This window comes from Onychomys torridus, chromosome 19, assembly GCF_903995425.1.
Source record: "Onychomys torridus chromosome 19, mOncTor1.1, whole genome shotgun sequence".
Lineage (NCBI taxonomy): Eukaryota > Metazoa > Chordata > Mammalia > Rodentia > Cricetidae > Onychomys > Onychomys torridus.
The window spans coordinates 32,781,415-32,792,523 of record NC_050461.1 but is presented as its reverse complement, the minus strand read 5'-3'; the positions used below and the strand labels follow the sequence as shown (position 1 = coordinate 32,792,523).

General features: G+C 43.3%; 1 protein-coding gene across 1 annotated transcript in view; it reads left to right on the top strand.

The window, feature by feature from the left end:
* The first annotated feature begins 6,761 nt into the window (after positions 1 to 6,761).
* Positions 6,762 to 11,109, top strand: part of Sgk1 (serum/glucocorticoid regulated kinase 1) — a 124,256-nt gene continuing 119,908 nt past the window's right edge. Inside the window, exon 1 of the mRNA XM_036168860.1 lies at positions 6,762 to 7,353. Coding sequence (XP_036024753.1) covers positions 7,285 to 7,353 — 69 coding nt within the window. The 5' untranslated portion in view covers positions 6,762 to 7,284. The remainder of the gene's footprint in view (positions 7,354 to 11,109) is intronic.

Sequence of the window (11,109 nt, the reverse complement as noted above, 5' to 3'; positions counted from 1 at the left end):
TAATGTACACCTTTGGACAAGTCAAGTTGAAAATGCAGCTTCCTGTCCTGTTAGCCAAGAGGTCATCTGAACCTGATCTCAAGGGTTAAATCATTGAGTGCAAATAAAGAAACATAATGACCAGTTTTGAAAAAGCATCTCATTAAAAGGCTATATAAATCCATTACCATTTGTAATTCCTATTTTACTTCTCAAAGTCACAAGGCCATCCCATTCATAAATGATAATGACCTTCTCAGGATGTCACGGGAACCTGCTCCACTGATATCCGCTGAGAATGTCCGTAGGCAGTACTTCTGAAGAGGAAAGCATGCCAGCGATGTTTCCCAGGTCTCTACTGATTGGATTCACACACTGACAAAGTCTTCCTGTAACTGTGAGGAGACAGAAAATGTTATAACAAGGAGGGTCAGATCCAAAAGGAGCCTCCCAAAACAAATTTTCTTTCAAATGAACAATCATTGCAGGTTCTAAATCCTTTGTATGACTTTTGAAAGAGGATACAATAACTGCACAAAGTCTTGGAAACGGTAAAATTCATCATTAGCATCAGATGAGTTATCACTGATATTCAAATGAGCAATTTCTAACAAACTGATCTGTCCCTTGGGCTATACATTATCACAAAAAAGACAGGGTTTTATGTCTTTGTTACAGGAAAAGCTATGTCATAAACATAATATACACCACTTTATCAGAGAGAAAAAAAAAAAAGAGAGAGGCACATGTGGGTGTCTGCATGGGTGAGGAGACAAGGAACAGAGTTTGGAGAGAGAGTACACTTTGAATCAGCCATTACAGCTCTGCCTCAACTAAAGAACAGTTTATATTGTTGGGCGGTGGTGGCACACTCCTTGTATCTCAGCACTTGGGAGGCAGAGCCAGGCTGATCTTTGTGAGTTTGAGGCCAGCCTGGTCTCCAAAGCGAGTTCCAGGAAAGGGGCAAAGCTACACAGAGAAAGCCTGTCTCGAAAAACCAAAAAAAAAAAAAAAAAAAAAAAAAAACAGTTTATAATTCCATCTGAAAATGATGTCAGCAATAGGAATATAAGAAGGCTAAATCTATTTGATGATCTAGCTAAACCCATATCCCTGGAGATATATATACATACACACACACACACACACACACACACACACACACACACACACATATATACATATAATTCATGGTATAAGTACCACAAGTAGATATGATTTAGCAGCTTGCCATAGTGGCTCATACCGGTAGGCCCAGCATTTGGGAGGCAGAGGCAGGTAAGTTCTGGGCTAACCAGGGCTACAAAGTGAGTCACCCCCCATCTCCAAATATAAGCTAAATAAATGAAAACACCATGGACTGAGACTGAAGTTTGGGCATTTCTTCTTGGGGTAGTGTTGATTTTGTAACCTTTCATCTCATTACTTTTTCTCCTGCAAAGGACCCAATTGGCTGAGCTGCTTGTGGTGGTTCACACCTATAATCCCAGTACTCAGGAGCTGAGACAGGAGGATTGCTTTGAGTTTGAGGCAAGCTTCAAACACTGAGCTACAGTGTAAGACCCCATCTTAACAAATGAAAATGAAGACAAATGAGATGTACTAGCAAGGTGACTCAGTGGGCAGTGGTGCACACACAGATAAATATACACATAGTAAATACATAAAACTAAAAAAATCAAGACCAATCCAATTTAATGAAGTAAAAGAATTACAAATTTGAAACAAAATATAATAACAGAAATCTTTGGCATGTACACAATCACATGTACAGTCCCTTTTGGGTTTTCCGAAGCCCTGGTTGCATGCATGCCTACCACAGGGACTAAAGCCCATGTCAAAGAGGAATGTGACATATTTCTTATGACATGATCTATTTGTATTCTTTTCTTCTGTGGGACATCAGTCCCTCAACAGATATTCTCTTATAACTGTTTCTGTTTTCCAGGTGCTGTAAGAGAAATCTCATTAAATTCAGAACTTAAATGTATCACATGCCAACACTCTAAGTTTATAAAGAGTTTCTATATTATATTGGTGTTTGTCCCTTGCTTATTAAAACCAAAAGGATAGATTTATTGGGATTTGTAAACAGGGACAAAGCCCTTCACACATAATTTAATACTGACAGTTTCTTTATGAGGCAGGTAGAGAAGGATTTCATTACTATTATTCTACAAATGAGAAGCTGGGCTCAGTAGCTGAGGGAAGGTTGTCACACAGTCCATCCCCCTCTGGGTAGATAATGGTGATCAGTACTGCACAGCTCCTTTATTTATTATTTGTATTATCATTTAAATAATGTCAGCAAGGAGACTGGATATACCCTAAGAAAACAAATGGGGAACTAGAGAGATGGCTGAGTGTGTAAAGTGACTGCCATGTAAGCATGACCGCCTGAGTTTGGATCCCCAGAGTCCATGGAAAAAGCCAGTCACAATGGCATTTGTGGGTAATATCAGGGCTGGAGAGGTGGAGACAGAAGGATAGTGGATGGGCTCTCTGACTTCCCATCTTTCCAATGGGTGAGCTTCAGATTCAGTAAGAGACCCTGCCTCAAAAAACATAAGGTAGAGAAGCCAGCAGGGTGGAAGACACATTTAATCCCAGCCCTTGGGAGATTTTTTGTCTATTACAGCAAGTTCCAGGCCAACCAGGGCTACTTAGTAAGATCCTATCTTAAAATAATAATAATAACAACAACAATACTAATACTAATAATACTAAAACAAAAATGACAATAATAATGTAGACAAAAACAAAGATGGGAGAGGTACATATTGGGGGAGTCTGAGGGAGTGAGTGCTGTGGATATTGCTCTGTGTAAATAAAGTTCTGAATGGCCAGTGGCCAGGCAGGAAGTATAGGCGGGACAAGAGAGAAGAGAATTCTGGGAAGTAGAAGGCTGGGGGGAGACACTGCCAGCCGCTGCCATGAGAAGCAAAATGTAAAGACACTGGTAAGCCACAAGCCACAAGTATACAAGCAAAGTATAGACTAACAGAAATGGGTTAATTTAAGATAGAAGAAACAGATAGCAAGAAGCCTGCCACGGCCACACAGTTTGTATGTAAGCAATATAAGTGTCTGTATGATTATTTTATACATGGGTTGTGGGACCGCAGGGGCTTGGTGGAACCTGGAGAGAAGCTCTCCAACTACAAGTGAGAGAGGGAATTGGGGTGAATATGATCAAAACACATTGTAGATATGTATGAAATTGTCAAACAAGGTATTTTAAAGTAAAAATTTAAAAAATAAAGTAGACAATGACAGAAGACACCTGAGGTCTACCCTTCATGCGTGTACATGCATACTCTTCAGAGAGGATGGGGGAGAGAGTGGATAGAATTCCAGGTGTTTTTTGTAACACCAGGATGGTCAATATGAAAGAAGGGAAAACAGTGTCATTGAGGCCTAAAGGAGATACGATGAGAAAGGAGGGCCAGGGTCTTGTACCAGATCTCAGTGCATAGGATGTGATTGGAGTTAATGCAATGGTTTCACATGATCAGAGGATTTTAATGATCCCAACAAACAGCCCAGGGTCACAGACGTCGGCTTTATTTATCTTCTGATTGAGTTCATGAAAAGCCATTGCCTACCACAGGCAGCCACTTCCACTGTGTGCTGAGGTTACAAAAATGAACAAGTGATATTTTCTGATGAAAAGAGGTAAGTAGTTTCATTAACTTAATGAAACCAAGGATTATTTTGCTAGAAGAAACAGAGATATTTCCTTCCCGGAGCATCTTGTCTCTTTCTCATTCTTCCTTAATAAATCTATATTCTTTTTTGAGAAAGAAAAAAGGTAGGAAGGAAGGAAGAAAAGAGAGAAAGAAGGAAGGAAGGAGAGGAAGGAAGGAAAGAGAAACAGAGTGGCTAGAATAATGGCTCAGTGGTTAAGCACTTCCAGAGGACCCAAGTTCAATTCCTACATTGAGTGGCTTACAACCACCTGTTGTTCCAGCTCCAGGGGATCCAACAACCTCTTCTGGCTTCCTCAGATGCCTACACACCTGTGGCATGTGCACACAGGCACGCACACTCACGCACACACACACACACACAAAGAGACAGAGAGAAATAAAAAAAGAAATTGCACCCCACTCTCAGGACAGGGAATGGTCCAACTGGCCTGTCCCAAGGGCATCCACTGATGTCACTCCCCTGAGGAAAGCTTCTCTGGGCCTTAATTACCTTTTTCCCCTCCTTGCTCACCTGCAAACCATAATGGTTCTAATGCTGTGTGTGTGTGTGTGTGCGCGCGCATACTGTCACAGTCACTGTTCTATTACTGTGAGGAGACACCATGACCAAGGCAACTCTTAGAAAAGAAAACATTTCATTGACGGCTTGCTCATATTTTAGAGGGTAAGTCTATGATCGTCATGGCAGGGAATGTAGTGGGAGGTGGGCAGGTATGGTTCTGAAGAAGTAGCTGAGAGCTTTACATCCTAATCTTCGAGCTGCAGGCAGGGAGGAGGGGGTGGGGAGCAAGGGAGGGGGAGAGGAAGAGAGAGACACTGTCTGGCATGGCTTTTGAAACCTCAAAGGCCACTCCCGATGGCACACCTTCTACAACAAGGCCATGCCTACTCCAACAAGGCTCCACCTTCTCATCCTTTCCAAACAGTTCACTAACTGGATAATAAGCATGCAGCTGTATGAGCCCATGAAGACCATTCTCGTTCAAACCTCTACATGGGCATATTTCATGGGATGCAAAGCATGCATCATTGCATCCATAGAACCTTGCATAAGGTCTAGGGTAGGCTAACTTACAGTGACAGCATCTAGAGGTGGTTTCTGAAGGACAGGAAGCATAGGTTAGCCTCCAGTTTGGGCTTCACCTCCTCCCCTGTAGTCTCTAAGAGACATTCCTCTTCATCCCAGGTCAATATAGAGTCTGCCCAAAACAAGTCTGTATGGTAGAATAATAGGAAATCAAATGAGGGTCCCAGAACGTCCTTTTCCCTAGGTTGTTTAGAAAGTCCCTCCTATGTATCACCCCAATTCAATGAAAGACTGTTAAAACACTTTTCCAGGAAGGACAATAAAAGGAACATGAAAGAAGCTGAGTGACCACCACTGTTTCCTAATGAGAGTCACTGAAGTCTGATTTACTATGAAAGCAATCATTTTTCTTTTCATGATGAAGTTTAGTTCTTATGGTATGGTAATCATTACCATAATCATGGCGGAGAACATTTCTATCACCTCCAAATATTTCTCTTTGAACTCTGTTTTTAGATGACGTCTTTAGGGAAACCATAGCCTATTGATGCTGTAGATTACATAATGTATCCTTGTGTCTTTCTTGGACAACTTAATCCATATCTCATAGACTCATACTCAAAAGAAACCTCTCCCCCAATTAACCTGCATGTTTCCCTTCTCTTTAGAGACTGTCGTGTAAATGGTTTAACAATGTGGAGTCTTTTTTTTTTTTTTCTCTCTCTCTCTCTGTTTTGATATTGTCTCGTGAATTATAGGCTGGCCTCAAATTGCCTGAGGATGAGCTTGAATTTCTGATCCTCCTACCTCTACCTCCCAGCTGTTGGGATTCTAATCTCATGATGCCACCATGTCTGGTGTATGTGGTGATGAGGATCAAACCCAGGGTCTCATGCATGCTAAGCAAGCAGTCTATCAACCATACTACATCCCCAGCCCTTAGAAACATTTTACTAAGGAGGAGTCTTTTAGGTGCATTAAGCTGACACAGTGCCTTTCTCTTGTTATTAGCGATAGTTCAATTGTATTTCCTACTGGTGAACACATGCTGTATTTGGGCTTGACCTTTAAAATTAATGGAATGAGACAGCAAACAAGTGACTGAGTAAATGAATGAGCGAATGAATGATTACGTCCATCTCATAGACCAGGCAGTATGTGAAAGGCAAAGTGAGTTGAACTAGCTTGATTCAAAGCCACACACTGACAGAGAAGCATGCCCAACCCAAAGCCAATCCCTTTTCCTATAAACACTATCTTTAAAAAAATATAGCTTATGAAATATCAACATCAAAGAACTTAAGTGGAAATGATTAAATTTTTTTTGTATTTTTTTTTTTATTTTTTTGTATTTTTTTTTCTGTTAAGTGAACTTGCTATGCAGAGGATAAATAAAGTGTGTAAGGGTTAGGGGTAAAATGAGGCAAGTAAAAAGAGGTCTTCTTGCTTACCCTGACTTCCTTTGCATTAAATGGACTCAGCAAGAATTTTTGGAAAAGGGCTTTGTGAGGTTCTGCTTGCTTGTTTTGCATACTTTGTTTCTGTCCGTTGGTTTTCTTTTATTGCAGACTGTCTTTGGCGAGACGGCACAATTACCTTCCCTATATAGTCACAGTGAATGGAAAATGTCAGAAAAGACCCCACAGAGTAAGAGACCATCCATTGTTACACCCGTGCAGGCACTTTCTTTTATTCCATTTTCAAGGTTTGCATAGGTCAGGAACACATTTGAATGGCATTGCTTTTGCGATGTTTTGTATCAGAACCGGAATCCGAAGAACTTCCTTGAGCATTACGTTATTGGGTCTGTGTTTTACAGAAAACTCTGATTGCCACGGTTTTTGCAAAGAAAAACCTACTCTAGTGTCCCTCCCGGGGGAGTCGGCTGCTCTCCTGTGCTTGTGTGTGTGTGTGTGTGTGTGTGTGTGTGTGTGTGTGTGTGTGTGTGTGTGCTGTCCATCCCCCTGCTCCCGCTCACAGATGCCTGCATCCTTGTCTCTTCCAGCCTTGCTTTCTCTTTCCGCTTGCTTTTCTGCGAGGCTCTCCCTCCCTCCCTCTGGCTTAGGCTCTTTCTTACTCCTTCCCCCCAGCTGCTTAACTACAGCTCCCACTGGAACCTACACAATCAAAAACAGCTCTCCTCCAGCAGCCTCCAGAAGCGCCTCACCTGGAGCAGAGCGACTCGCTGCTCCTGGCACCGGACGCGCACTAGGTAGCTGGGGGCGGGGACGGTACCCTGATCCCGCCTGAGCGGCCGCCAGAGCATCACCCCAGAGATTTGCCGTATCCGCCATCCGGCCCCCCGGGGTCCTGTTGCGGTGATGCTTACGTTTCGGAGCAATGATGGAAAGGGAAAAGCCACTGCCGGTGGCATCTGAAAGTGGGGCGAGTTACTGCAGTCGCTGCTGCTGCAGAACGAGCGAGTGAAGAACTGAGAGCCCCGTTAGCCTCTTCCATCCCGCTCGCTCGGTCTTCATTCACCATCTCCAGGAGGTGAACCGGGAACAGATGCAGTAACCAGGCGGGTGCTTCCCCGGATCTATAACTGTGAAGTCCCCACTGTGGAAGATGGTAAACAAAGACATGAATGGATTCCCAGTCAAGAAATGCTCAGCCTTCCAATTTTTTAAGAAGCGGGTAAGGACAGGTTGTGTTTGTTGCTTTTGTTTTCTATGCTTCTCTGGGAAATGCTTTTGGATGTTTGCCTGGGGTAAGCCTCGGGTTTTGTTACACAGTCCTTCGTGAGAGCAGAGCTTCTGGTGTCAGCGGTCAAGGTGAACAGTGACCCTGCCTTCACTCAGATTTGGGGGCGCGGGGAGGGGGGGCTGGTGGAAAGGAGGGGGCTCAGTGGAGTTGCATTGGTAGGAGGGGGTTGGGCTGAGATGTCTTCAAATGGGTTTGAGATGGGAACTGAGATTTCTTAATCAAAGCCATGCCCAAGATTACAAGGCAGTTTCAAAGAGAGCTGGCCTGAGTGCAGTTAATGGCAAGCAATTCAGTCTGGGCTAATTAAGTAGCTCCCCTCTCTCTTATCTTTGAAGGGTTCAACTTTTCCACACCTTTCCTCTCAAGGGCTGCTGCATTATCATCTTCAATCATCAGAAGCAGCTTTGGCTCCTCAAATTCATTCCGCCAATAATTTGCTGTGCTTCCATCCCTGGTATAAATAGCAAAGGACCAGTGTGACCTTTTACACAAATGACCGACTCCACCATTTCAAACCCTATCTCAAGTTGCCTCAGTTTTGCTTAACACATGTGCCCCCACCAAAAGGGACAGGAAATAGCCTTGGTTTATAGCCTGACTTGTAATTCTGGGTTGTGCTGCTGTACACATTCGTTTCAATTCCTTGTTCTTCCATTCATAGTATTAGTAATGTCTGTAAATGAATAGATCTTTCTCTGTGCTTCACAGATAAACTCAATTCATTGCAGTGACCACCCTGGAAGTCTGTGGTTCTGCAAATGTATACATGAGTGGGGGGTAAGGAATGAATGGTTGTTGGAAGACTGATGACTAACATTCTTATGGAGAGTATTTCTTAAGCAACAGAAGGCTTCTCCAGCTCCCAGTGGTCCCATGCTTTTTAACACCCTGGGGCAGTTCTATCAAAATGCTTCTCTCCATTCATGCATCCTCCTCTTCATTCAGGCCTTTTTTTTTTTTTAATGCCTTGCCTGAAATGGCAGCAGAACATAATGAATTACAGGCTGGTCTAGCTTGCCTCATTGCACTGAAGGGTCAAGCTGGAAAGCCAGGTCTATGAGCAAGCAGCCTGTAAGGCTAGCCACAGTGCCAGCAGAAGCTCCCACACATCCTGGATAGACCTCCGTCAAGGGAGCAGTCGATCCCCAAGTCTATGGCCCAAGGATATGCATGGAAACCTCAGTAAAGCGAGTTCCTGAAGCTAGAGTGTCAGGTGAGGTCTTTCCCTAGTTGAGTCTGCAACCTGGAGGAAAGTAAGTCAATATGGCTCCACACCCCTCTAAGTGCTACTTAGGTCTTCCCTATAGCCAAAAGATGCCTTTCCAAAGGAAGAGCCCATTTATTTGGTACTTAAATTCTCCACTCCCTTCTAACTGACTAGCCAAAGTTTGTTGCTGGTTTTTGTTGTTATTGTTGTTGTTGCTGCTGTTGTTGTTTTTGAACTGAGGTCTGGCCACATTGACCAGGCAGGCTTGAACGCCTGGGCTGATGACCCTCCTGCCTCAGTCTCTTCAGTATTGGAACTATAGGCATGTGCCATCGTACCTACCTGAATTAATTGATTTGGTGGTATTGAAGTCATTTTATTTCACTTATATCTTTTACAGTGCTGGGTCTTAAGCATGCAACGGCCCGGTGAACTCTACTACTCCCAGCCCTGGGTAGACCAAGTGTCTATTGCGTACTTTTTAAATTTTATTATTATTTTGGAATGCCTTCTTACTTTCTTTGCCATCAAAACGTACTACTAGAAATACTAGTTTGCCGTCTGGTTGCATTTTGCTTAAAAGCATAATTTACCAATGCGCTTCAGGGAGCACTTCTGCAGACCTTGGATTTTGGAAAGAGTGAGACAAAGTACAGATGTCTTCTCAAGTACTTGGAGAGAGAAAGACATCTGCATCATGAGATCCAGCAGGCAGTTTCACTGGGCTCATGGGAATCTCGCTGGAGATCGGGTCAGAAATGTACCCTGCCACCTCTGCTCTCCCCGACTCAAGGACAGCTAGCTAGCTGAGTAGAAGGTGACTTTGCATCAACTCATTGGCAGCCTCGAGGAGAAATTCCTTGATCCCTTGATGCCTGTCCACTTTGTTGCACTGCACATCCGATTTCTTCTGTGTTCTAAATGCGCACTGCTTAGACTGTGATCTTACCTTCACCTTTTTTAGTTTGGGTGCTTTTGTTGGATTGATTTGAGACAGGGTCTCTCTCTCTCTCTTCTAACCCAGCTTGGTCTCTAAAGACTCATTGTATAGCTGAGGATGACCTTGAAATCCTGATTCTCCTGCCTCTGATGTCTGTGTGTTGAGATCATAACCATGCCTCATTATGCTTAGTGGCGGTGGTGGTGGTTGTTGTTGTTATATAGGTAATAAGAAAAGAAACGTGTAAAATCAGTAGAAAGGATTATCCACCTTTTCAGGACTTCTTCCTTCCCTCCTCAGAAATAACTGTGTCATAACGGTGTTGATATTTGGCCGAACTTTTCTATGTTCTTTACTTACAAATTCATACTCTATAAAGTCTTTGTTTTCAGCCAAGAAAAATCCATTTCCTTATGTTCTATTGTTAAAGTTCCACACATTTCTGCATATTTTAGTCTTAGCCCAACTAGACAGTCTTTCAAAGTAAACCTTTGTCTGGTGCCCACACTGAACTGTGAACAGAACTGGTACCCACACTGAACTGTTCTTGGGGGTGGGGGTGGAGGGGCTCATGCACTCATTTAAAAAGGACAACTGAGTCTTGAACCCAATTTTTGATTGCAAAAGACTAAAAAGCTGCTTCTTATACCTCTCAGTCATCCGGAGGGAATCCAAGGAGCTGCCAGAAGGGAATATGGCTAATATGCCCCTGTGTTTGCCAACCAGTAGCCATTTATCAGTTCTGACTGTGTTTTGAATCTCCTGGAACAAGTGCTTTCCATCAGTGATATCATTAATCCTCATAGCAACCCAAGAGAAGAAAAACTATTAAGCGTACAGTGTGACTTAGAGAGACTGAACAATTGCCCAAGGTCACATATACTGAAAGTAGTAGACTTGAAATGTGTATCTTGTTTGTCCAAAGATCAAATCTAGTTTTTATTGTTGTTGTTGCTATTGCTGAGACAAGGTCAAATCCAGGCTGGCCTCCACTCACCATGGGGCTGAGGCTGGCCTCAAACTCCTGCCGTCTTGACTACACCTCTCAAGTACTGAGATTATGGAGGAGGGGGTATCACCATGCCTGGTTCCGAGTCTGATACTTTTCAAATCTCATACCATCCCTCTCTCCCCACTTTTCCTTTGTTTCATATCAGACTCTCCTCCAGCCCCATGTGAAATAAGTGTGTCACTACCCAGTGTCCAAAGCCTAGCCTCAGAAGACAAACTTCTCAGAGCTTCCTTGTCTCCAGGCAGTACCACCAGTCACTAGAGACAGCCGAGTGGAGGAGGGGCATCTGAGCTAAGTCAGGTCCGATGCTTTTCCCAAGATCCTCTGGACTAATGCTTCTCACCCTGGTGCTTAAAAAGCTGGACTAAATCAGCTCCATTTCACTTGACTGACGGTTGCTAAGCCAAACTAGGTGAGACTTTCTATGTGTTAATGACAAATGAGTACTGAATGTGGACAGGTTATGTTTTATTCCAAGAGCCTCCAACATTTCAGTTAAGATGAATGGAAAAATACCCTTCTCAGTTT